This window comes from Salmo salar, chromosome 27, assembly GCF_965601325.2.
Source record: "Salmo salar chromosome 27, fSalSal1, whole genome shotgun sequence".
NCBI lineage: Eukaryota > Metazoa > Chordata > Actinopteri > Salmoniformes > Salmonidae > Salmo > Salmo salar.
Window position 1 is genome coordinate 14,069,559 of NC_138317.1, and position 27,768 is coordinate 14,097,326.

Genomic DNA, 27,768 nt, shown 5'->3' on the forward strand with positions numbered 1-27,768 from the left:
GAGAGGGAATTACATAGCATTTGGAGTTTCATCCAGATGGACACAATCTGAAAACATTTTCACTCACTTTATTTGAGTGGTGTACAACCAGTTTTTTTAAAGACCATCTCAAATTCTTACAATTGACACCAGGGGTGGAAGACCACTCGCACACCTTTGCAACTTGGATTGAAATATTTAGCATCTCGTGTAGTTGCTTATTTGGTATGACAAGCATCCATAAAATGCTGTTAGGGGAGTTTCAACCAAAGACAGCAACATACTTCAATTCTCCAGATTCAAAGCTTAAGTTGGTGGCGTTAAATAGAATAAAAACACAAAAGATTTTTCGAGAATTCCCCTTGTAATTTTCATTCGATTTTTCTACTCGAGAGTCAAGTCTTTGTACACTTCTGCTAACACCGTAAAAGGAGCATCCAATACTAAATACAAATCCTAACATAAAAACATGGTTGTAAAAAATAGGTTTACGAAATATAAGAACTGGATGCTAGTTAGACATGATGGAGCTAAAGCACTTTTAACCATATGGACATAGACGTAAAGTTCGGTAACAGTCCCAATTCAGTTTCAAAACACTCTGCCAAGGGAGATTCTGGTCCAAAAAGGAGGCATTTCAGGAGCGTTGATAATGTTGGTTCTTTAAGTCTCTACTCCGGTCAGTGTCGTCCATTCAAGTTTAAAAGATCTTTGCGTTCTTCATGCACACACAGGAAAAAGGTTTCAAACTGTGCAGGTGCGAGTCTACTTTGTACTGATAGAATGGTCAAGTCCACATTCAGGAAAAAGTTTCGAACAGTTCTCTTCATAGGCCCACTATTTTAGAACAAGTGTGTTTGTATGCATGTGTGTCAGTGAATGTGAGTTTTATATTCAAGCAGAGGTTGTGATCACATCACAAATTTTAGCCATGTAATGTGAGACAGTGCACAGAGTTTACGTAAGTGCGTTTATCATTACATTTGTGTGGTGTAATAGTACTATACAAGCTTCTCTCTGCGTCTTTCATGTTATCAATACTGTCTCAGTGTGGGCCTGTTGAAGGAGTCCCTACTCTCACAGTGGAGGTCCTGGTTCACTCCATGCCCTCTGGGTCAGCTTGGGCCATGTACGCGTCCAGCTCAGCGTCCAGGTTGCCCTTGGTCTTGGACATGTAGGCGTCAAGTTGGTTGTCCAGCTGCTCGCGGGTCATTCCTGGGCCACCTCCCCTGCCGCGGCCTCCTCTTCCACCCCCGCGACCGCGGCCACCACCCCTGCCAGCGAAGCCACCACGCCCACGCAGACCACCTCGCCCTACAGGGAAAGATGGTGGTCAACACCCCCCCCCAAAAATTAAAGATGGAATCACAATGCGTTAACAAAATGGTTGCTGTATAAGTGTTCATGTAAACAAGAAACTTGAGGTAGATTGTGACGTGTCAATTTACAGATGAAATGAATCTGAACTCTGAATCCAGTTCCTTACCCCTGGCTCCCACTCCTCTTCCAGCTCCTCTGCCGAAGGCACCTCCACGACCAGCAGCCCCTCTTTGACGCATCCCCCTACGGAGGGCCACACGTCCTGGACCCCCTCTGCCACGCATCTGGCCCATGCCTGGGGAAAGGCGATTCCCTATCAGGACACAGGATGTAACAAAGGAGCAGTTAACTAGTGACTTAGCTTACCACGTTTCAGTTTAAGAACAAAGTTGTCAAGTGAACACAAAAACCTTTTATATGCCCATCATTGACCCACATCTCAGCCACCAACTTAACTAAAGCAGCTTAAGTATTCAAATTCTATGGAAGGGTAAAACATGTTACGCATGTCATTTATACTCCAACTTGTTTTACGTTTGCCATGACAGACAGGTTAGAGGTGTTTGCTGGGTGCCTTGCCCATGTATTCTCAAGGCACTTCTGTTCTAACTAGGCATGGGGTATTCAGACTGAATAACAATTCCTTCTACAGTGAAAGTGCACTAATATCACTTCAAATGCTATGACCAACATTGTTTTTTTATTTATTTTTTTTTATCCTGGAATGCCACAGTTCTGCATTGTATGCAACATATACATGACCACAGTGCACATCTTGTATCTGCACCATTACATTCTAAACCTGGATCATTTAAAGGCAACGTCTTTAAATGAATTTCACTTGAAGTATTACTGTAATTTTTTGTTGTTGTCTTAATGGAGTCTAAAATCCCCAATCCCCTCCACCGGGAGTGTGTAGAAGTGGGTGTGGGGTAACTGTGTGGATAAGCAGGGGCAGTGCAGCTGTTAGATTTGTCACCACATGCTCAGTAGCACAACAGGTGCTGGACCAACCAGGACAGCAGGGGGTTTATGGAGGGTGGAGTCACAATGATTGACAGCCACATTCCCCCAGGTTGAGGGGATGGATAGTAAACCAGGGGGTGAAGCCATACTATGACAGATCCACCTGGACTATTCCATTCAACTCAGCAGGGTGTATTTGCTCAAGCTAGTTTACAGATGAGATCGCGTCACCCCTTAAAATAATAAAAAGTTTGCCTTACCCCCCCCGTAAAAAAGTATGAGTCATACTTAAAAGCCTGGACAGCACTGTGTAAAGTATATTCCAGCCCCAGAGTTGAACATTTAAGAGAAATCATGAAATGTCATGTCAAATGTCTTTCAACAATTTATGAAGCCAATGTTTTCAGTTCTAACATTGTAGAAAAACATCAATCCCAGTAGGCTTTGCTGTGTGGTACCAAATGCTCACCTCTCAGAGCCATAGCGCCCCTCAGGGTTCCTCCTCTGCCGCGGCCTCGCAGGCCTCCTCTCGTCATCCCCCTCATCCCTCCAACAGCGAATCCCCGGCCGCCAGTGCCCCCCCGCATCAAGGCCCCGATGGGCCGGCCCAGCCTGGCCTGGATGTTGCTCTTCCCAAGGCGCTGCTTCAGGCTCTGGGAGGGTTAGGTGGTAGGTTGATACCAAGTGGCAGGGTTAGGGAGGTGTTGACCTCCTGTGCTGGATTTGTCAAGTTGTCGCTTCAGTGCTTGACCCAAACACTCAGCCATTGATGTGATCTGTATATTAACCTTTGCTCTATGGTGCCCTCTAGGTCTGTGTCAAGCATTTCCTAATATCTATTAAGTGCATAGCCTTTTTCCTGTACCCCATCTCCCTCTTACACGTTTGTAGAACATGGCCTGTCTCCGGTGTGCCATTCCTCCCGCAATCTCACCTGTTTACAGTGCTTCAGATGTCTCCCCATTTGGCTCTCTCAATTCATCTTTCCCCGATTCCTCCTCAAAATGCACTGGAGAAGAAGGCCCGAGAGAAGGGACTTGGACCGTCTCCTCCAATACTGTTGAGAAGGTGAGGAATTGCAGAAAGACTAATTGAGCTGGATCACCTTGTCTCACCTGCTTGTGGTGCAGAGCAGCCTGCACAGAGGGCCTGTTCTCCATTTGCTGGGCGAGGCGGCGGTTGCGGGCACTGGCCATGTGTTGCTGCTGCATGGTGGCTCGCACACTCACCGCTGTCGGCGCCTTGTTCTTCAGCATGGTAGTGAAGCTTTGGAGGGGAGGGGGAGCGGGACAGAGAGGGGGTAAAAGGAGGGAGAGAGAGAGGATACGGAGGGGGAGGGATGGTTCCAAATCAAGTCATTTCTCATACCATGGACACGGCCACAGGAGCTGTGGCGTGTGTTATGAATGCCCCGCTTGTTGGCACCTCACTCTCTTTGTTTTGCTCTCTCTCATTTTTAAGTATTTGACAACCCAAAATGCTTTCTGGAAGCAATTCAGCACATTTTAGGTTAAAACAAAAGTGGAAAGATAGAGAAAGCAGCAGAAGAAACACTAGAACAGATTGGACAGATTGGAGGAAAGAATGAGAAAGGCAGAAGAGAAAACAGAGAGAAAGGAAAGTGGATGACAAGAGAGGAGAGTGATTGCCACTTACAGGCCTCCATGCCGCCCCGTTTTGATGGCATCAGCCTTTGAAAAAGGACTGGCAGAGGTTGGAGGCCCAGGACTGGAGGGGTATCTGGCAACCCAGCCACTTACAGCCCGGACCGTGCCTTGTGCTCACACCACGCATATGAGAATAGGAGGAAAAGGGGGAGAGAAGAGCAAGGAAAGGGGGGTTGGTCACGTCCGGGCTAGGACTGGGCACCTAGTCTCACAGAAAGACTTCAGAGCACAGAGAACTGAAAATGAAAGTAGTAGCAAAGAAGAGGAAAAGGACACAAAATGGCTAAATAAACAGTCATTTAGTTGAGAGAGAGTTGTGTGTGTGTGTAGAGAGGGTGGGAGAGGAGCGGGAGGGTGCACCCTCCCTTTTTCATTGGTTTGGTCTCTCCTCTCCCATATGTACAGTATATTTTGGGACTGCACCAATGTGTGACACACAGAGAGGAGGGGTGCCGGGGCATATCAGGAGTGCGGCCTGTGCCCATTCTCGGCCATCGCCTTACCAAGCATCACTGTTACCCTCTCTCCTTGGGTCTAAGTGTGCGCTGCTCACACAAAAGGCACTCCAAACTTCTAATGTCAGCAAACGGTGAATACGGCATGCATTTTGAGTGAGCAGCGCACACGTCTGCCCCGGGCAGTCTAGCGTCCATGTCTGGTCCCCAACAGTGGCCTTCCGTAGTAGAGCACACTAGGGCCGTCTGTACCACTTTTTCGACCTTCGCCTCGCTTAGTGCTGTCAGGGTGCGTAGCGCGTCTCACCGCTCATTCAGGGACTGCTTGGTGGTGCTTTTCAGCACGACTTTTTGGGAGGAGGGAGCACTCATTTTGACTTCGCTTGAACTCCTTGGAACCAGCAACATGAGAGGGATAGAAAGTGATAGAAAGGGATAGGGTGGGTGGGTGGGGTAGGTCAAATTCGGAGGTGCCAGGGAAAGGTGTAGTGCGGGAAAAAATAGGTTAGAAAAACAATTTCACGAGCCAGGAGAAGGAAATATACCAGTGTTGGTCATTCCATTTGTGCATATCCATTCAAGGTCATAGGTAATGTTACTAGCTAGTTTCACAATAATACATTATATTTAGCTGGCAAAATGGTCAGCTTAGTTAGTAGATGGCTAGCTTGCGTTTGACTAGTTGTGGTATGCAGTTAGCGAGTATCCTTTCATTTGCCAACTAACGTTATTGTTGGATACATCATTTGAAGAAAAGACGCAAAAGGGTTACGCCGCAGGCTCGAAATAAACATATAGACTTTCCCGAAAGGCACAATATACACGTCCAGTTCATAAAACAAGTGTACCAAATGAGTCGACTTCACTACTTTTGAATGCCAACGAGAGACGGGACAACTAGGAAAGCTAGCTAACTACGTTAACTAGCTAATTAACTAAGTAGGCTGTGACTGTGCGAAAAACAATAGGAGCCTGTAAACTCAAGTTAGACTGTCGTCCTATAGAGCCTGAACATTATTCGCCAACGTAGCTAGTTAGGAAATATCTAACTAAAAACAGTCAACATTGTCTGAAACAAGTCCAATAGGCGATTATTAGTTAACTCACTTTGATCGTTGCTTGTTTTGCCGATACTCGTGTATCACTTTGCTAGCAAGCGCGTTAGCTTGAGCGATAGCCCAGTTAACGTTAGCAGCGAACGTTAAGCTAGTTGCAACCGACAGATCTGGATCCACTACTCACTAGATGTTTTATTTAACCTTGCTCTTACGGATACTACTAAAATACGAACTATACTAGCTAGCTACAGTGATTAAAATCGTATCTGCTTAAAAATATATATATAAACTGAGGCCAGCCTATTCTCCCTCTCTCATTTCCTTACAAAATGGTGCCAACTACCTGACGACGGAAAATGGAGAGGTTTTACAGCTACGTCACAGAGCTACTTCCTGGCGTGCTTTACGTTTCTTGTTATCGCTTCTGGTTCTGGAAGAGGAATGGCTGCCCTAGCTGTTGTGGATACACCGTCGGGGAAAGATGCAATTGCAGAGGGACTGCTTGGCCTCTTGAAACCAGCTGTCCAGCAGCTTGATCTTCATGTGCACTCAGTGAGGTGGGTAGCTAGCAAGATTTTTGCTTCAACTTCAATTGTGCTTGCTAGATACCGCTCCCTTCAATCACAGCTAGTTAGCCTGCTAGACACATATGGTGCGTTCAAGAAAACTCGGAACAAACGAGTTCAAATCATGACGTCAGAGATTTTCAAGTGGAAAGTCGGAGCTCTGAAAAGGGTCCCGAGTTCCCGACTTGGCATTCCGTGTTGTATGACCGTTAAAAAAAATTCTCAGTTGGAGCTCGATTTTCTTCCGATAGTCTGTTGTCTTGAACGAACTGAAGTCGGAGATTTCCGAGTTCCCAGTTGTTTAGAATGCGGCAATAAACTAATATCATCATGACAGTCCCGTGATCCAGCCCCTCCTTCCCTAGTAAATCAAATCAAATTGTATTTCTGACATGCCGAATACAAAAGGTGTTAGACCTTAGTGAAATGCTTACTTACAAGCCCTTAACCAACAAAGCAGTTTTAAGAAAGTGTTTACTAAAATCAACTGAAGTAAAACAAATTGAAAAATAAAAACAAATTTAAGGAGCAACAATAAAATAACGGTAGCGAGGCTATATACAGGGGGTACAGAGTCAATGTGCGAGGGCACAGGTTACTCAAGGTAATTGAGGTAATATTTACATGTATGTAGAGGTAAAGTGACTATGTATGGATAATAAACAGAGAGTAGCAGCAGCGAAAAGTCCAGGTAGCCATTTAATTAGCTGATCAGGAGTCTTATGGCTTGGGGTTAGAAGCTGTATAGAAGCCTTTTGGAACGAGACTTGGCACTCCGGTACCGCTTGTTGTGCGGTAGCAGAGAACAGTCTATGACTAGGGTGGCTGGAGTCTTTGACAATCTTTTGGGCCTTCCTCTGACACCGCCTGGTATAGAGGTCCTGGATGGCAGGAAGCTTGGCCCCGGTGATGTACTGGGCCGTATGCACTACCCTCTGTAGTGCCTTGCAGTCGGAGGCTGAGCAGTTGCCATACCAGGTGGTGATGCAACCAGTCAGGATGCTCTCTATGGGGCAGCTGTAGAACCTTTTGAGGATCTGAGGACCCATGCCAAATCTTTTCAGTGTCCTGAGGGGGAAAAGGTGTTGTTGTGCCCTCTTCACGGGTGTCTTGGTGTGTTTGGACCATGATACTTGAAGCTCTCAACCTGCTCCACTACAGCCCCGTCGATGAGAATGGGGGCGTGCTCGGTCCTCCTTTTCCTGTAGTCCACAATCATCATCTTTGTCTTGATCACGTTGCGTGAGAGGTTGTTATCCTGGAACCAAACTGCCAGGTCTCTGACCTTCTCCTTATAGGCTGTCTCATCGTTGTCGGTGATCAGGCCTACCACTGTTGTCGTCGGCAAACTTAATGATGGTGTTGGAGTCGTGCTTGGCCATGCAGTCATGTGTGAACAGGGAGTACAGGAGGCGACTGAGTACGCATGTTGTGTTGAGGATCAGAGTGGCAAATGTGTTGTTACCTACCCTTACCACCTTGGGGCGGCCCGTCAGGAAGTCCAGGATCCAGTTGCAGGTTTAGTCCCAGGGAGGGAGATTCCCTAAAAACACGCCACTTCGATATAGAATAGAAAAACATTTTATTTATCTAAATTTGAATGCACAGAGATACCGTGACAAGATCCTGAGGCCCATTGTCATACCGTTCATCAAAGATCTGTACACAATTCCTGGAAGCTGAAAATGTCCCAGTTCTTCCATGGCCTGTATAGTCACCAGACATGTCACTCACTGAGCATGTTTGGGATGCTCTGGATTGATGTGTACGACAGCGCTTTCCAGCTCCTGCCAATATCCAACAACTTTGCACAGCCATTGAAGAGGACTGGGACAACATCCCACAGGCCACAATCAACAGCCTGATCAACTCTATGTGAAGCAGATGTGTTACGAGGCAAATGCATGAGGCAAATGGTGGTCAAACCAGATACTGACTCGTTTTCTGATCCATGCCCCTACTTTAAAAAAAAAATATATATATATATCTGAAGCATGAATGTGTGCGTGAGTGCATGCGTGTGGAGAATCAGAGCAGGTGGTCAGTCCAGTTCAAGTGTTCAGCAGTCTGATGGCTTGTAGATAGAAACTGTCTCTGAGTCTCTTGGTATCAGACCTCATGTTCCTTACCGTCAGGCAGACTGTATCGGGAGTGAACAGCTCGTGGCTGGGATGTGTGGGTTTCTTGATGGTTCTGTGGTTATTCCTCAGGCACTGTTTCAAGTAGATGTCCTGGATGGGTGGGAGCACGGTCCCAGTGATGTACTGGGCCGTCTTCACCACCCGTTGGAGGGCCTTGCGGTCAGGTCCAGTGTGCCTGGCATGCTAGCTTTAATTTGAGCCATGACCAGCCTCTTGAAGCATTTCATAATGACCGGGCGATAGTCATTTGGCCATGTCACCTTGCTTTTCTTGGGCACTTGGATGATGGTGGGCTCCTTGAAGCAGGTTGACAGGGACAGGTTGAAGATGTCTGAGAATACGTCTGGCCGTCCTTCCTGGATGGAATAGAATGTGTTAAGAATGTGTTAAGCTCCTCTGAGATGGATGCTTCAGTGGGCATCACACAGCTTAATTTGTCTTTGTAGTCCGTGATAGTCTGTAGTCCTTGTCCCATGCGATGCGTGTCTGAGTTGTCGAATATAAATTCAAGTTTGAGTCTGTATTGTCTTTTTGCATCCCTAATAGATTTGTGGAGCTTGTACCTGCTTGCTTATACACGTTGCTGGCCACCGAGTCATTGTGGTTTGTTCTGCTGACATTGAATGCTGCAGTACGAGCTCTCAGAATGGTACGGATATCTCCGTTCACCAAGGGTTTTTGTTTGGGGTATGTTCGGATTGTTATTGTGGGTACATCATCAACACATTTCCTAATGTAGCCTGTGACTGACAATGTATATTCCTCAACGTTGATGGATGAGTCCTGGGTGGATGAACATATTCCAATCAGTATCCTCAAAACAGTCCTGCATCTTTGAGTCTGTCTCTTCTGTCCAGTGCCTCACTATTCTCTGTGTTGATGGCTCGGCTACACATTTTTTCGTAGCAGGCTAGGAGAACTTACACAGCAGGTTAAGATAATTAACGTAGCAGGTTAGGGAGTTAAGGTTAGGAAAAGGGTTAGAGTGAGAGAAAATGCTCTCCTAACCTGCTACGAAAAGTCAATTGTCTCGAAGTGTCGTGTTTTTATGGAGGGACGTTCTGAATATGTCCTTTCCTCATTCATTTCATTTGTTACTTGCTGTAGGCCTAGGCTACAGCTATCAATGTCTTCTGCTGTAACCACTCGGTCTGTTGTAGTAGTAGTCATGATTTGTTACTTTACTATATTTCTATTGTGTTGTTTTTTTGTTATAGGGAAAGCCAGGTGGAACTACGAGAACACATAGACAATCTAGCCACAGGTAAAATGATTCACTTTTACATGCTTATTATGCACTCCCGGGGGAACAGGGAAGTGGACGGGTGCTGGGTTAATGCACTTGACCTTGTGAAAGAAAGCCCATTGCCGAGCCCATGAAAACCCCTGTGTGAGACAGGCAGAGGCTGCTGTGATGTGACTAGTATAACCACAGGTTTCGAAGCATGTGTTGTAAGGCTTGTACAAGCTCCTGTGCTGCGTGGTTCTCATGAGGTCATAAAAAATACATTGCTTTTAACTACATACAGAATCAATCCTACAAATTGAAGGCATGAACAATAGCTTGAATACCTTACCAAAATGGCTGCTGCCATTTTCTTTATGAGATTAGCCAATCATCCTGTCGGTCATCCTCATCTCATCCCTTCATTTTTAGAGCTGTGCAGGATAAATGAGCACCAGAAGGTGGTGTTAGACCTGGATCCCTATGTGAAAAAGCTGCTGAATGCAAGACGCAGGGTGGTGCTGGTCAACAACATACTACAGAATGCTCAGGTCAGTGGCTCAAAGCAAGAGCTTGGATGCTTTCCTTCTTTGCCTGTGCAGTATCTTATGCTATTTTGTGGGCCTTCTTTTACTCCTATCCTTGTATCTAACACGCTATTTGTATGTGTGTCACTGTCAAATTCAGTGACGTAGTGTTCATCCCATGTATCTATCTATACATTAATTCCAATGGGCATGGCAATTCTGCTTTGTTGTGTGCATTTTGAATTCATGCAGCTCAGGTGGTATATTATGTCAAGCAACTGACTTTCAATGCTCACTTGAGTTTCACTCTTTCTCCCTCTCTCTAGGAACGGTTGCGACGGCTCAATCACAACGTCGCCAAAGAGACAGCGCGTCGGAAGACCATGCTGGAGACCTCTGGAGCGTTCACGCCTCGGTCGCCCAGTAAACCATGACCAGTAAACCATGCCCCACTCCTCAGCTTGGAAAAAACTGCTTAATAACAACACTGAGCTTGTCTGCCTGTGTCCTGGACTGAATAAAGTTTTCACAAACTCCACTGGGGTTGGGCAGTATCCAGATGTTCATACCGTTCTTGTACCATACCGGGAAATACGGTATTGCACAAGGGGCGCTATTATTTTCAAACATATTTACATTTTTAGGGGGGGGGGGTCCCAACTAGTGACAAGTTCTCTTTCCATTCCCACAGACTAAGGCAATACTCAGTTTACCTGCTGAAACGCCAACCTCACATCTCTGCTTTGTGCTATTGTAGCAACGTGTACGTGTCTTGAGTTGTCATAAACTGCTAGTTTTCAATAAGGCAATTGGAATCAGGGGTACTTTGCTTCAAAAACGTACACAACTTGATCAAATGTTACGATTGCGCAAGCTAAAATTGGAATCGAAAATAATAATCTTATGCAAAGAAATGTGTTTACACTACTGGAGGACTTTGGGCCTACTGATTTTTACAACCCTCTCTCTTTCCAGAATATGTGTATGGATGCCTCTGCATTCCATTCAAAGCTATGGCCACAGACATGTAGTTGATGGAACCTGTTCTTCTCTAGGGTTAGGTATTTTTGTCACTGTGGACTAAGTAACTAGACCCGGCAATACAATGTAGTGCAGAAAAAAAGATGCAAGGAATGTACGGAAACAGAGCCGTCACTGTTTCACGCTTCTAGCAGCAACTGATACGCAACCCTGCCTAATATGGTTTGTCAGACCTTTTTTTTTCTCGATGTCAAATCTAATTGTATTGGTCAAATCAAATTTTATTGGTCGCATACACATATTTTGCAGATGGTATCGCAGGTGCAGCAAAATGCTTGTTTCTAGCTCCAACAGTGCAGTATTACCTAACCATACAAAATATGTTAATGACAACTTCTGTACTTAGTTGCTATTGAATAAAACAGAAGCATCACAATTTTTTTTTGGTCCTCTGTATTATGAATTGCACATATACTCTGTTAATGTGTATAAATTGTAGTATAAGGAAACTGTCTTAGTACTACTGTCATTACATGGTTGTATGATGTGTGTATAGACAATCAGAGCAAATTCATACAATTATTTGAGTTCTATGGGAGGGGTCTGACTCCACAATGAAATGTGTTATTGTAGTCAAATATTTACTTTTAAGTTTTACACAGTTTTAATTGGTTCAAGATGACAGATCAGTATCAACGTGGAAGATGAATGGTGGTGAGCCAGTATCCTTCTTATCAACTGTTTTCAAGCATTTTAACAGTAAACTTCAAGGACACTTTAAAAAAGGCAATGCAATTCTAATCACAAATCTCAACCAACTCCGTCTTTCTCACAAACAAACCTTGTGTGGTGCATAAAGTTGATGTGGGTATACTGATCTTAAATAATTGTGTTGTCATGCCATGAGAGACAGCGTTGTAGGATACTAAGATCAATTTATTAAGTACGCCACCTTGTTCCCGAAAATGGATCGCTCCTACAGACAGTGAGTCACATGGCCGTTCAGTTACTGTTCGAATGAAAGTTAGAATGGGCAAAACGAGTGACCTACTGTAAGCGACTTTGAGCGTGGTATGATCGTCGGTGCCCGGTGCACCGGATCCAGTATCTCAGAAACGGCCGTCCTCCTGGGCTTTTCACGCATGACCGTGTTTTATGTTTTACTTAAAAAGGTGGGACAAACAAAAAAAATCCAGTCACTGGCAGTCCTGTGGGCAAAAACAGGTTGTTGATGAGAGAGGTCGAATAAGAATGGTAAGAATTGTGCAAGCTAACAGGCGGGCCACAAACAGACAAATTACGTCGCTGTACAACAGTGTTGTGCAGAACGGCATCTCGGAACGCACAACTCATCGATCCTTGTCACAGATGGGTTATTGCAGCAGACGACCCCACCAGGTTCCACTCCTATCAGCTAAAAACAAGAAGAAGCGGCTCCAGTGGGCACATGATCACCAACACTGGGAAAACATTGCCTGGAACATGACAGTGAGTTCAGTTTACTTGCGTGGCCTGGTCAGTCCCCAGACCTTAACCCAATAGAGCATATTTAGGATGAGGTGGAACGGGCTGTTCGCAGCATGAACTTACTGCCGTCCAATCGGCAACAACAATGCCATTGTGTCAGCGTGGACCATCATCCCTGTGAAACGTTTCCAACACCTTGTTTTGTTCTGGAGGCAAGGGGGGGGGGGGGGGGGGGGAAATCTGGCTCAGTATTAGATGGGTGTACCTGATAAACGGTCCGGTGAGTGTATATTGACCATCAGTGGAATGTAACATCACTGATTGTGATCATTTAGGACCAACAAGACATAGAACTGTTCAAACCTGTTGTTAGAACAATGGGCTGTGTTTAAAAAAAAAATGTATTGCTCTAGCCTGCTCCCATATCTTTTTGTGCTTTCTTGTCAGTTCCTATGGTCATTGTTAGCCAACAAATATGAGATCGAGCTAGAATTCCTCCACCTCTCTTTTTAAAAAGTCCTTCGCCTGAATACCTTTATCAGCATTGCCCTCTTGCATAATTGGATCAGTGATAAAATACAACGTATGTCTGCCTCCAATGTCAATACTGAATGTTTTGTAATGAGAGAAGGGAGGTTGAAGGTGACCCCGTTGGGTTTGAGCTAGAGTAGCAGGGAATGTGAGAGAGGGATATGAGAGAGGGATGGAGGTCAAGAGGGGAAGAGGGGAAGGCTTGTGGAAGAGGAATTGATCAAAATGGATTGGGTGAGGCCGAGTTTGAGTTTTATGGTTGCGTCATCTTAGGTTGAATATGGATTTGGGGAGAATTTGTGCAGACAGGTATGTATGGCACTTTCAATGGAGAGTTAGATAGAATTTCACGACAGTTCTTTATGCCTATAACTCTATTGTATCTTTGAGGATCCAGCCTCCTTCTGCGTTTCTCTATCTGCAGTGCAGAAGCAATCGTTTAATGACCTGTACCACAAAGCCTGGGGCTCAGGTAGAGGTAGTAGCACTCACATATGCCACGCACCCACCCACCACCCGCCAACCCCTGTTTTACGCCACTGCTACTCTCTGTTATATGCATATATGCATAGTTACTTTAACCATATCTACATGTACATACTACTTCAATCAGCCTGACTAACCGGTGTTTGTATGTAGCCTCGCTACTTTTATAGCCTCGCTACTGTATATAGCCTGTCTTTTTACTGTTGTTTTATTTCTTTACCTACCTATTGTTTACCTTTTTGCACTACTGGTTAGAGCCTGTAAGTAAGCATTTCACTGTAAGGTCTTCATCTGTTGTATTCGGCGCACGTGACAAATAAACTTTGATTTGATTTGAAGGGGCATGGTAACCTGTCTAAATAACTACCGCCCTGTAGCACTCACGTCTGTAGCCATGAAATGCTTTGAAAGGCTGGTCATGGCTCACATCAACACCATTTTCCCAGAAACCCTAGACCTACTCCAATTTGCATACCGCACCAACAGATCCACAGATGATGCAAACTCTATTGCACTCCACATTGTCCTTTCACACCTGGACATAAGGAACACCTATGTGAGAATGCTATTTATTGACTGCAGCTCAGTGTTCAACACCATAGTGCCCTCAAAGCTCATCAATAAGCTAAGGACCCTGGGACTCTGCAACTGAATCCTGGACTTCCTGACGGGCCGCCCCCAGGTGGTATGGGTAGGTAACAACACATCTGCCACGCTGATCCTCAACATGTGGGCCCCTCAGGGGTGCGTGCTCAGTCCCATCCTGTCCTCCCTGTTCACTCACAACTGCACGGCCAGGCACGACTCCAACACCATCATTAAGTTTGCTGATGACACAACAGTGGTAGGCCTGATCACTGACAACGATGAGACAGCCTATAGGGAGGAGGTCAGAGACCAGACCGTGTGGTGCAAGGACAACAACCTCTCCATCAACATGATTAGGACAAATGAGATGATTGTGGACTACAGGAAAAGGAGGACCGAGCACGCCCCCATTCTCATCGACAGGGCTGTAGTGGAGCAGGTTGAGAGCTTCAAGTTCCTTGGCGTCCACATCACCAACAAACTAACATGGTCCAAGCACACCAAGACAGCCGTGAAGAGGGCACGACAAAACATATCCCCCCTCAGGGGACTGAAAAGATTTGGCATGGGTCCTCAGATCCTCAAAAGGTTTTACAGCTGCACCATCGAGAGCATCCTGACGGGTTGCATCACTGCCTGGTATGGCAACTGCTCGGCCTCTGACCGCAAGGCACTACAGAGGGTAGAGCATACGGCCCAGTACATCACCGGGCCCAAGCTTCCTGCCATCCAAAAAATTGTCAAAGACTCGAGCCACCCTAGTCATAGACTGCTCTCTCTGCTTCCGCACGGCAAGCGATACCGGAGCACCAAGTCTAGGTCCAAGAGGCTTCTAAACAGCTTCTACCCCAAAGCCATAAGACTCCTGAACAGCTAATCAAATGGCTACCCAGACTATTTGCATTGCACCCCTCCTCCCCTTCTATGCTGCTGCTACTCTCTGTTATTATCTATGTATAGTCACTTTAATAACTCTACCTACATGTACATATTACCTCAATTACCTTGACACCGGTGCCCCCGCACATTGACTCTGTATATAGCCTCGCTATTGTTATTTACTGCTGCTCTTTAATTATTTATTCATATCTCTTACATTTCTTTTAGGTATTTTCTTAAAACTGCATTGTTGGTTAAGGGCTTGTAAGTAAGCATTTCACTGTAAGGTCTACAACGGTTGTATTTGGCGCATGTGACAAATAACATTTGATTTGATGGTTGGTTTAGAAAAAAAAGTTATCACACTCTTTCTAGAGTTCAGTAGATCAAATGTATTACCCAAGGCAAATGGAGTACTAGTTGCCCTATTTGTCACCATGGTACCTTGTTGTCTGTCATTGTTAGCCATGCCCCTTCAGTTTCACTCTAAAATGACCTTAGAGTTAACAAATGAGGGTCAAATCAAATCAAAGTTTATTTGTCATGTGCGACTTGCTGTGCGCAGAATACATCAGTGAAATGCTTAGCGGTGCAAAAATAATAGGGACATAATAAACAATACAATAGTCATCAAACTTGGGGCGGTGTGTAGGCCTACTCGGGCGACAGGTAGCCTAGTTGTTAGAGCATTGGGCCAGTTACTGAAAGGTTGCTAGATCAAATCCCGAGCTGTTCTTAACTGATTTGCCTAGTTAAATAAAGGTAAAACATTTTTTTTTATAATAGCCTACAACACACATCACTAGTCATTAGCAGTATGGACAAAGTGGAGTCGGGGAGGGGGCGTGGAGGAGCATGGTAATCTCCGCGGCGCCACTTTAAAAAAACAGTCGCGTTGATATGTCAATCTTTCCCCGGGCCCAGCAGTGAAAGCCGCGTCACTATTGGCTGAGAGCCGCCTTCCCTTTGAGACCGGAGGCCCCATTGGCTGGTGCTCAGCGAGACACTCACGCGTACAATATCTTCCTTCTTTTGTTATTGTACGGAGCGCGAGGGTAGGCTTCTGGGCGCTAGCAGGATGCACGAGCGGAGACAGCGAGGCTGATAGTCATATCGACAGGGATAGAAACAGATAGCCCCTTAGGGGAGGAAGGAAAGTCAGATTACTAGCTACCTCAGTGCACCACATTCACCACTACTTCACTTCTAATCCCTCAATACTCCGGTTGATGTGTAAGTATAGTTCATTTATCAAAGTATGAGGCTTTTTCTCGTCACGCGAGCTCTTCATTCTCCAATCATACTAAATAAGATATGGATGTTGAGGAGATTTCTGTATCCGGTCTTGACAAGCAAAATAGCTTGATTCCTCGCTAACGTTAGTTGTATCAACCGGGCATATGTCTGGGGAGTGTGTCTGTGTGTTTTAGGTTTTATGATATGCTTCTGATAAACTGCTTTTATTTCGAATGATTTGGTCCTGCAGTGATTTCACTGGCTGCATGACTGTCTAACGTTAGTCTGCAATGTCGATGTTTTTTCCGGAAAGGTAGTTGATATGGCATTTTATCAACTTCTAATATTCTATTCAAATATGCTACTGTAATGAGTTGCACTCTAGCGCCTGCTTTCGAATGATTAGATTGATACAATGCTGAAAGCGTTTTATCATCCCTACCAGGATTTCTTCAAATGTTTAGACGGTAGCCTAGATTTGGTGACGCGAAATGACCAAATATGGCGTGGCAGTGTTTACGTCTCCGCTGAAGATCCTAGTAAAGTGAATGTATGGCTTCAAAATTTGTCAGATTGAGTTGGAATAATGCATTGCAAGGGACGGCCAAGAAGGTTACAACAGCAATGCTGTGTTTTGGTTGTTGTCTCTTTTTTTTCCATGTAAAGATCCATTCCATGAGATGAGTTTATGGTCAAGTGCAGGTGTACCAGACACTGCCATAAAACAGTACATCTTCAATTGGCAAAGCTTAGTTGGGCGAGCTTTTCCGGATAGGAAATGTTATTGCAACATCGGCTGTTTTATGAGGAAATGTCAGAATGCTCACTACTTGCTACATAACAGCAGACTCTGTAGTGTAGGCCATACTGTTATGTTATAATAGGTTCACTACTAGGGTCTAAAGATACAGTATATCATGTTAACATGAAATGTAACAGCAACATATTATACATGTAGGCTTTTAAGTGGATGACAACCTTGTGCTCATTGTTATTACATTTGTTATTACATTTTAATAATATTTTACCTTCAAAATGGGGCAGTCCTAAGAGGGTACTTTAGGCCTAGAGGAATAGTGTCAGAACAGAATTGTAGTCCTTCATTCATTAATTGCTCACTTGATAATTGTCTAGTTATATACCTATTCATTGTGGGGTAGGCCCTAGTTTAGTACAAATCTATCATATACCCACAGAATGACATCTCTATGCCAGGCTACCATTCTTTTCTCAGACTGCCCTTATTGTTGGTCACCTGTTGCATGGATTCACTTCTGAATACTTAAATATTTCTTTATGATTTAGAGACTTTCTTAAGCTTGGTTTGTAGTTGGTCTGACGACAGGTTGATCAATAGTCCTTAGACCAGTGGTTACCAACCGAACTGGTCGATCGCCAAACATTTTTCACCCCAACAAATGATTAAGCCTTGCGTTCCTATTTTTTTGTATTCTCTCATGCTGTTGGTGGTAGGTGCACTAGGTAGGCGAAATGTTCCCATTTTGAACCAGTCTGAAGGTGCAAACTCTGCCTTCCCTGCGGGCTCGGAGAGCAAATTAAGTGCACTCAGATTACAGTGTCTGCAGTAACGTAGCAGACCTAAAAGAAAGCTACAGCAAAATGTATATTGTGAGATTTCAACACTTTTAAAACCATGACTAAAGAGAGACTGTCAATGAATACAGCAAAGAGCTGCTGTTTTTATGAGTGAGTTCTTACTCAGCACTGTCAACACTTTTTATTCAACACTTTATAAGCCATAAAATGCATGTTCTTCCCACTTCCACTTGCGTTGCACTACAACCAGTACTGGAGATGTAAGGTTTGAGTAGGAAAGTGTATCGTTACGCGTGCGTTATTATTAGCGGCTTGGGTCTTTAAAAAAAATAATATTTAGAAATATTTCACTTTCTCTGCTCATAGGAGTAACAACCTGAATTTGTGCATGAGGCAGAAATAATGTGGTGCGACTCGAGTTTTGCCATCAGCTGGAAGACTGTGTCCCTTTTTGTTCAGTGTCAGGGGAGGAAAGGGAGAGCAGAGGGAAGTTGACAGGCGGACCCTCAGTCTGCTGCTCTCTCCCTCCGCTGACACTGACCATCAAATGCAGGCACCTTCAGGTCAGAAACGTACTTAAATGTATGCTCACTCAGAATACAACAACTGACCTATTACTGGTGTGATCATATAACCTACCTCAAATTTTGAAATATTTTTAAAAACAATGGTCAGAACATCAATGCATTGGCAAGGCAATTCAAGTAAAGCCAAAATGCGGTGGTAATGTATTGGGCCTATAGCCTACTGCACAAACCTCATTGCTACAGTACTGTTTTCAATGGGTTAATGTTGTATAGGCTTACGTTTTTTAAGTCATGTTAAAAAAAATCTGAGCGGGAGTTCTCGGCTGGCATTTTGACTCAGAAAGGGATCTTGACAGGGCCTTCCGAGTGACGCAGTGGTCTAAGGCACTGCATCGCAGTGCTAGCTGTGCCACTAGAGATTCTGGGTTTGAGTGCAGGCTCTGTCACAGCCGGCTGCGGCTGGGGAACCCATGGGGCGGTGCACAATTGGCCCAGCTTCGTCTGGGCTAGCGGAGGGGTTGGCCGGCAGGGATGTCCTTGTCCCATCGCGCACTTGTGACTCCTGTGGCGGGCCGGGCACAGTGCACGCTGACACGGTCGCCAGGTGTACGGTGTTTCCTCCAACACATTGGTGCGGCTGGCTTCCGGGTTTATGTGGGCATTGTGTCAAGAATCAGTGCGGCTTGGTTGGGTTGTGTTTCGGAGGACGCATGGCTCTCGACCTTCACCTCTTCCAAGTCCGTACGGGAGTTACAGTGATGAGACAAGACCGTAACTACCAATTGGATACCACAAAATTGGGGAGAAAAAGGGGTAAAAAAGAAAGTGATCTTGACTCAGAAAAGGTTGGTGACCACTGCCTTAGACCTACTGTAAACCATCATAGCTTTCTCTTCAACTGAGACTTTCCCCTTTCCACAGAGCCCTCAGATCCACTCATAATATCACCCTCCATCTCTATTGGAGCAATGACCTCACAGTAACAATGGCCTAGTCCAGTATAACTCCCTAACCCCTGCCCCTAGACACTTCTCAGTTTTGTTCATTGTAAGAGGACAGACACACCGGGGTTTTTGATGGTGACATACACCATTCTCTATGACTGCTTTCAAAAAACGACTATCAAAGCAATGCTATCCTGCTTTCGATAAGCTTTTAACTACAACACCAGCTCAGTAGGCCTGGCCTATACAGTATATCCTGAATAATGAAGACATGCATCACTTGATATGAATAGGACAGGCATTTTTGTAATGTGAGGCACGTTATAGTGACTGAGTTTGTCTTTTTATGGATGTTCTATGTTGAAGAAGCTGTGTCAATGAATTTTCTTCATGAGACGACACACTAACACACACACGCTGGTAGCCTGAGACTTTCTCCCACAGCTTGAAGCCATGTTGTTGTGCGAGCATGTTTCCAAACGGACAGATATTAAGGTAATGAGAGGAGAGGGAGAACAGAGTCACTTCCAGTCAGATTAGCCACGCAGATGCAACAGGTTATGATAGCTCTCATGGCAGAATTAGATTAGCTCTGGCGCGTATTAACAGACAGACAAACAGAGCAAGGCTGCAGTTTTGCTATGGACTTCCTAATAGTGACATGTTGGCTTTATTGGCCTAACAGTTCAGAAATTAGCTTACATAAGATCAAGCATTTCTTTTTAGACAAGTGCAGATAGTACCTTCCTGTTTCACTCAGTTTTGAAGCATTTTTTCTCCTTTCTTTTTTTGTGCCTCCTGAACTCAACCATGGTAGGGAAGGTATGTTGATTAGTGAGTATGGGGGGGCTTCATTTCATCAAATTCACATTGCACTGGTAGCACATAAACCTGTTTTCCCCCCTTTCAAATGAAACTGTAGAATGGTTAAGGGCAGGCTACTTTAAAGTACCAGGTACATTCCCCTCACAGGTAGATGCCTCCCGGCTAGACCGGGTTGCCAATTTGGATCAAGCTCTTTCTGGGAGATTATAATTGCTAGCATGTACAGTACCAGTCCAAAGTTTGGACACGTCTACTTATTCAAGGGTGTTACTTTATTTTTTACTATTTTCTACATTGTAGAATAATAGTGAAGACATCAAAACAATGAAATTACGTTAAAGGGGTCCCACAAGGTTCTATACTTGGTCCATTACTGTTCACTCTCTACATAAACAATATCGGTGACGAGATAAGAAAGTGTAAAATTAATCTATAGGCTGATGACACTATCATGTACTCTATTGCGTCAACGGCTGACCTAGTATTATCACAATTGGAGACAGATTTTAAGATATTACGAGGGTCTTTTATTCACCTGAAACTTGTTTTAAATGCAAAGAAAACTAATTTTATGATTTTTAATAGGTTCAAAAAGTTGGTTGAAAATACACTTGCATTTATGAGCTTAGATGGCTCTTGAATTAATCAGGTCTCTGCATATAAATACTTAGGGATATGGCTGGATGATAAACTGTCTTTTAAAATGCATGTTGACGAACTATGTAAACGGCTAAAAGTCCAACTAGGCTTCCTCTATAGAAACAGGACATGTTTGTCCTCTACAAATAGAAGAAAAATTGTGCAAGCTACTTTTATGTCTGTTATAGATTATGGGGATATTATTACACATGCAGTGTGATTAGGGAATGAAAACCAGGTGTGCAGGGAACAAGACAAAACAAATGGATCAATGAAAAATGGAGCGGCGATGGCTAGAAAGCCGGTGACGTCGACCGCCGAACGCCGCCCGAACAAGGAGAGGAGCCGACTTCGGCGGAAGTCGTGACAGGGTGCTAGCTACAGAACTCACCACTGTGTTTTATATCAAAATGTGGGTTGGACTTCGCTGTCCAGGAGACGAGAACAACATGCTCTCGTGTTTGTCTATAAAGCACTTCTGAATAAACTACCTTCTTATTTATCATCACTCATCAACATTAGAATTATAATTCCTAAAACCATGTCTCAAGCATGGATTACACTTGAGGCCCATGCGATCTCCACAGAGTTGCGTATGGCTGCTTTTCCTGTTACGCTCCTTATGGAATAGCCTGCAGACTAAACTTAAACTTGAGACTCTTGTCCCCCTTGCCCATTTTAAACATTTATTGGAGGATTTTTATTTTTATATTGCTTGTAACTGCTTCGGGTAATGCAAGTTCTTGTGCTGTTAGGGGAATAACCTGTGTGTAAATGTAACAATCTGCTGCTGTATATTTTTTGTGTTGTGATCGTTTTGTTTGTCTTGTGTAGTTTCTTAATCATTGTACCTAAACTGTATGTGTAAACAGGTGTACGCAGGGCCCAGTTGTAAAAGAGACCTTGGTCTCAGTCTGTGTTCCTTGTTGAAATAAAGGTATAATAATATGGAATCATGTAGTAACCAAAAAAGTGTTAAACAAATCAAAATATATTTTCTATTTGAGATTTTTCAAAGTAGCCACCCTTTGCCTTGATGACAGCTTTGCACACTCATGGCTTTCTCTTAACCAGCTTCACCTGGAATTCTTTTCCAAGAGTCTTGAAGGAGTTCCCACATATGCTGAGCACTTGTTGGCTGCTTTTCCTTCACTCTGCGGTCCAACTCATCCCAAACCATCTCAATTAGGTTGAGGTCGGGTGATTGTGGAGGCCAAGTCATCTAATGCAGCACTCCATCACTCTCCTTGGCCAAATAGCCCTTACAAAGCCTGGAGGTGTGTTGGGTCATTGTACTGAGGGTTATCAGCTGAGTAACAATGCCAGTAAAGAACGATGACATACACACACTCACAAGTCGTAAAAACTGAAAGCACAAGCCTTGATACACAACTTCCCTCCGTTTTGTGTGTGTCTGTATGCGCTAATGGTGTGCACTCGTGTCTGTTCTCATGAATGCAGTATGGGTTATGAAGGAGTTATGAAGTCCTAATGTAGAACACTATTTTGAATTGTATGCCATAACAGTATCACAAGGTTGTCATTAACATGGCATAACTACTGAATGTCAAGTGACAAGACAGTGTCATTTTACATGCACCTGAACATTTGTGACAAGTGTAATTAACATATGTAAAGGGTTCTCATTATGCCAATCACTGACCTCTCCATCCTCCCTCCCTCGGCAGCATCATGTCGGTAAACGCCCCCACCAGCAATGACGCCTGCCTGAGCATCGTGCACAGCCTCATGTGCCACCGGCAGGGTGGCGAGAATGAGGGTTTCGCCAAGCGTGCCATCGAGAGCCTGGTGAAGAAGCTCAAGGAGAAGAAGGACGAGCTGGACTCGCTCATCACCGCCATCACCACCAACGGTGTGCACCCCAGCAAGTGTGTCACCATCCAGAGGACCCTGGACGGACGCCTGCAGGTGGGTATATAGTAGTAAAAAGAGAGGGACTTCCTCATATTGAGTTGCACCCCCTTTTGCCCTCAGAACAGCCTCAATTCAACAGGCCACGGACTCTACAAGATGTCGAAAGCGTTCCATAGGGATGCTGGCCCATGTTGACTCTAATACTTCCCACAGTTGTGTCAAGTTGGCTGGATGTCCTTTGGTTGGTGGACTATTCTTGATACACACGGGAAACTGTTGAGCGTGAAAGACCCAGCAGCGTTGCAGTTCTTGACACACTGGTGCGCCTGGCACCTACTACCTACCATACCCCGTTCAAAGGCACTTAAATCTTTTCTCTTGCCAATTCACCCTCTGAATGGCACACATACACAATCCATGTCTCAATTGTCTCCTTCATCTACACTGATTGAAGTGGATTTGTGAGATCAATAAGGTATCATAGCTTTTACCTGGTCAGTCTATGTCACGGAAAGAGCATGTTTTGTACACTCAGTGTACATGAATGAATACACAATATACAATTTATACTATATAGACATATTCATAGTGCAAAAGCATTGTGCAAAGTCTATAGGATAAATTATATATTTTCCACATTTTGTTTTGTTACAGCCGGAATTTAAAATGTATTAAATTGAGATGTTTTGTCACTGGCCTACACACGATACCCCATAATGTCAAAATAGAATTATGTTTTATTTATTTATTTTTACAAATATTTGGGCACTAGGGACCTATGTATTGTGAGCATTGCTGGACAGGAGATGTTATTAGCAACATCGGCTGTTTTATGAGGAAATGTCAGAATGCTCACTACTTGCTACATAACAGCAGACTGTAGTGTAGGCCATACTGTTATGTTATAATAGGTTCACTACTAGGGTCTAAAGATACAGTATATCATGTTAACATGAAATGTAACAGCAACATATTATACAAGTAGGCTTTTAAGTGGATGACAACCTTGTGCTCATTGTTATTACATTTGTTATTATATTTTAATAATATTTTATTATTAAAAGCTGAAAGGCTGAAATGTATTGAGTCAATAAGTTTAGGGAAAGAGCGATACCTAGTCAGTTGTACAACTGAATGCCTTCAACTGAAATGTGTCTTCTGCATTTAACCCAACCCCTCTGAATCAGAGAGGTGCGGGGGGCTGCTTTAATCGACATCCACATCTTCGGCGCCCAGGGAACAGTGGGTTAACTGCCTTGCTCAGGGGCAGAACAACAGATTTTTGCCTTGTCAGCTCTGGGATTCGATCCAGCAACCTTTCGGTTACTGGCCCAACACTCTAACCACTAGTATTGACTCAGTTGTGTGAATACTTATGTAAATGAGATACTTCTGTATTTAATTTAGGGCTGGGCGGTATACCATATTTGACTATATACCAGTATTGTTGCACGGACCGGTTTGAGTTTTTACTTGGTATTTCAGTGTTTGGTTTGTTAAATGTGTTGCGCAACTCTGGCACGTGTAATGTCCAATTCGATAGTTTACGCCATTTTCTACTTCAGTCATCTCTCTCCTAACCACACCAAGCCCTGCCTCCTGTCACTCAAGGAGAGAGCAGTTGCTCAACCACGGAGTCACAAGCACTTTCTTGCCGTTTATTCTTCATGGTCAGATGGATGCAAAAATGTTGGTGACATGCTGCTTTCCATAAGCGCTCTATGATTACTGTACACTATTAGTTTGTGTATCTTATTGTCTGCAAACTACTGTTTGCTATTTTGTCTTTTCTTAGCAAGGTTGCTAAAATAATTTGTGTTATCCGCTAATGCTAATCACTAGTTAGCTGGCTAGCTAGCTTGCTAAATGTGAGTCAGAGCAAACATAGTCTGTTAGGTAATACTTTCCAGGTACCAGTGCTGATCTAGGCCTAGATAAGCATGTTTGTGCAATGGCACCTTATCAGAGAGGAATAGGCAAAGCATGAATATGTTGGCTAGCTTCATGAAGTAGGAAAACATGTAATGTAACATATAATTAGGGTCACTGACCAACACTTTGGTCCCTACCCTGACAATAATTTCTCACTCACTTATTCATTCGTTAACATGACAAACAACAATGCATTAAAGGTGCTGCCCACTATATTCCAACTAATAATCTTTATATTTCCATGATTCCAACAGTTCACCAATTAACTCGATTTTCTTGCCCACATCATGCTGTGTGGCACAGTATGGAAATTATAATAAAAGTGCAGAAATTGATGAAAATGCTGAAAATTATATTTGTTTTGATTCAACAGTATAAATGGAGAAAGACCCATTTTGTATTTGTATTTATTAAGGATACTCATTATCAGCAACCATCACTCCTATGTTCCAATGGCACGTTATATTAGCTAATCCAAGTTTATCATTTTAAAAGGCTAATTGATCATTAGAAAACCCTTTTGCAATTATATTAGCACAGCTGAAAACTGTTGTTCTGATTAAAGAAGCAATAAAACTGTCCTTCTTTAGCTTGTTAGGGCTAGGGGGCAGTATTGACACGGCTGGATAAAAAACATACCCGATTTAATCTGGTTACCACTCCTACCCAGTAACTAGAATATGCATATACTTATTACATATGGATAGAAAATACCCTAAAGTTTCTAAAACTGTTTGAATGGTGTCTGTGAGTATAACAGAACTCAAATGGCAGGTCAAAACCTGAGAGATTCCTTTACAGGAAGTGGCCTGTCTGACCATTTCTTGAACTTCTTTTCCATCTCTATCTTTTACTAAGGATCTCTGCTCTAACGTGACACTTCCTACGTCGTCCATAGGCGCTCAGAGCCCGGGAAAAAACAGAATGTCGTCATCCCAGCCCCAGGCTGAAACACATTATCGCCTTTCTCAAGTGACCGATCAAGGGACTCTGGGCTTAGGCGCGTGACCCGACCGCCCCCGCCTTTGTGATTTTTTTCCTCTGTTTGCCGAAAAGGAGATTCCCTGTCGGAATATTATCGCTTTTCTACGAGAAAAATGGCGTAAAAATTGATTTTAAACAGCGGTTGACATGCTTCGAAGTACGGTAATGGAATATTTAGAATTTTTTTGTCACGAATTGCGCCATGCGCGCGACCCTTCTTTACCATTTCGGATAGTGTCTGGAACGCACGAACAAAACGCCGCTATTCGGATATAACGATGGATTATTTTGGACCAAACCAACATTTGTTATTGAAGTAGCAGTCCTGAGAGTGCATTCTGACGAAGACAACAAAAGGTAATCAAACTTTTATAATAGTAAATATGATTATGGTGAGTGCTAAACTTGCCGGGTGTCTAAATAGCTAGCCCGTGATGCCTGGGCTATGTACTTAGAATATTGCAAAATGTGCTTTCACCAAAAAGCTATTTTAAAATCGGACATATCGAGTGCATAGAGGAGGTCTGTATCTATAATTCTTAAAATAATTGTTATGCTTTTTGTGAACGTTTATCGTGAGTAATTTAGTAAAATGTTAGCGAATTCCCCGGAAGTTTGCGGGGGGTATGCTAGTTCTGAACGTCACATGCTAATGTAAAAAGCTGGTTTTTGATATAAATATGAACTTGATTGAACAAAACATGCATGTATTGTATAACATAATGTCCTAGGGTTGTCATCTGATGAAGATCATCAAAGGTGAGTGCTGCATTTAGCTGTCTTCTGGGTTTTGGTGAAATTATATGCTAGCTTGAAAAATGGGTGTCTGATTATTTCTGGCTTGGTACTCTGCTGACATAATCTAATGTTTTGCTTTCGTTGTAAAGCCTTTTTGAAATCGGACAGTGTGATTAGATTAACGAGAGTCTTGTCTTTAAATAGCTGTAAAATAGTCATATGTTTGAGAAATTGAAGTAATAGGATTTTTAAGGTTTTGAAAATCGCACCACAGGCTTCAAGTGGCTGTTACGTAGGTGGGACGAATTCGTCCCGCCTAGCCCATAGAGGTTAAACTAGTTGAGTATCTGGAGCATCAGCATATGTGTGTTCGATTACAGGCTCAAAATGGCCAGAAACAAATAACTTTTTTCTGAAACTCGTCAGTCTATTCTTCTTCTGAGAAATGAAGGCTATTCCATGTGAGAAATTGCTAAGAAACTGAAGATCTCGTACAACGCTGTGTACTACTCCCTTCACAGAACAGCGCAAACTGGCTCTAACCAGAATAGAAAGAGCAGTGGGAGGCCCCGGTGCACAACTGAGCAAGAGGACAAGTACATTAGAGTGTCTAGTTTGAGAAACAGACGCCTCACAAGTCCTCAACTGGCAGCTTCATTAAATAGTACCCGCAAAACACCAGTCTCAACGTCAACAGTGAAGAGGCAACTCCGGGTTGCTGGCCTTCCAGGCAGTTGCAAAGAAAAAGCCATATCTCAGACTGGCCAATAAAAATAAAAGATTAAGATGGGCAAAAGAACATAGACACTGGACAGAGGAAGATTGTAAAAAAGTGTTATGGACAGATTAATCTAAGTTTGAGGTGTTCGGATCACAAAGAAGAACATTCGTGAGACGCAGAAAAAATGAAAAGCTGCTGGATGAGTGCTTGACGCCATCTGTCACGCATGGTGGAGGCAATGTGATGGTCTGGGGTAGAGGTCGACCGATTAATCGGAATGACCGATTAATTAGGGCCGATTTCAAGTTTTCATAACAATCGGTAATCGGTATTTTTGGCCACCGATTTGCCGATTTTTAAAAATGTATTATTATTATTATATATATTTTTTATACCTTTATTTAACTAGGCAAGTCAGTTAAGAACACATTCTTGTTTTCAATGATGGCCTAGAAACGGTGGGTTAACGGCCTTGTTCAGGGGCAGAACGGCAGATTTTTACCTTGTCAGCTTGGGGATGCAACCTAATGGTTAACTAGTCCAACGCTCTAACCACCTGCTTTACGTTGCACTCCACGAGAAGCCTGCCTGTTACGCGAATGCAGTAAGAAGCCAGGGTAAGTTGTTAGCTAGCATTAAACTTATCTTATAAAAAACAATCAATCAATCATAATCACTAGTTAACTACACATGGTTGATGATATTACTAGTTTATCTAGCCTGTCCTGTGTTGCATATAATCGATGTGGTGCGCATTCGCGAAAAAGGACTGTTGTGTACCTAACCATAAACATCAATGCCTTTCAATACACAGAAGTATATATTTTTAAACCTGCATATTTAGCTAAAAGAAATCCAGGTTAGCAGGCAATATTAACAAGGTGAAATTGTGTCAGTTCTCTTGCGTTCCTTGCACGCAGAATCAGGGTATATGCAGCAGTTTGGGCTGCCTGG

The 27,768-nt window shown here is 43.6% G+C and overlaps 3 protein-coding genes across 10 annotated transcripts in view; 2 read left to right on the forward strand and 1 right to left on the reverse strand.

Moving 5' to 3' along the window:
• Window positions 1–324: 324 nt before the first annotated feature.
• chtopa (chromatin target of PRMT1a) lies at window positions 325–5,781 on the reverse strand. 3 transcript variants are annotated; one of them, XM_014177176.3, is made up of 6 exons: window positions 5,495–5,781; window positions 4,695–4,778; window positions 3,381–3,531; window positions 2,735–2,918; window positions 1,466–1,612; window positions 325–1,293 (listed from the first exon to the last, which is right to left on the reverse strand). In XM_014177176.3, the coding sequence occupies exons 2-6, from the start codon at window positions 4,757–4,759 to the stop codon at window positions 1,076–1,078; spliced, it is 765 nt and encodes a 254-aa protein (XP_014032651.1). In that variant the 5' UTR covers window positions 4,760–4,778; window positions 5,495–5,781; the 3' UTR covers window positions 325–1,075. The 3 variants fall into 3 exon arrangements, with proteins under 3 accessions (XP_014032651.1, XP_014032655.1, XP_082826174.1); XM_014177180.3 differs by lacking the exon at window positions 4,695–4,778 and having other exon boundaries at window positions 5,495–5,761; XM_082970048.1 differs by lacking the exon at window positions 5,495–5,781 and having other exon boundaries at window positions 4,436–4,705.
• An 81-nt stretch (window positions 5,782–5,862) lies between these two features.
• Window positions 5,863–11,319, forward strand: snapin (SNAP associated protein). Its single transcript, NM_001146356.1, is given in 4 exon segments — window positions 5,863–6,002; window positions 9,370–9,416; window positions 9,810–9,928; window positions 10,231–11,319. Coding segments are annotated over 4 exon segments (390 nt in total). The 5' UTR covers window positions 5,863–5,886; the 3' UTR covers window positions 10,339–11,319.
• Window positions 11,320–15,816: 4,497 nt separating this feature from the next.
• The window catches only part of LOC106588319 (SMAD family member 4), a 40,390-nt gene continuing 28,438 nt past the window's right edge, over window positions 15,817–27,768 (forward strand). For 2 of the 6 annotated variants that reach the window (XM_082970049.1, XM_082970051.1), the window contains exons 1-2: window positions 15,817–16,069; window positions 22,253–22,493. In XM_082970049.1, coding sequence (XP_082826175.1) covers window positions 22,257–22,493 — 237 coding nt within the window. In that variant the 5' untranslated portion in view covers window positions 15,817–16,069; window positions 22,253–22,256. Of the gene's footprint in view, window positions 16,070–22,252; window positions 22,494–27,768 lie in introns of those variants that run through there. The other 4 variants (XM_014177171.3, XM_082970050.1, XM_082970052.1 and 1 more) reach the window with 3 other exon arrangements.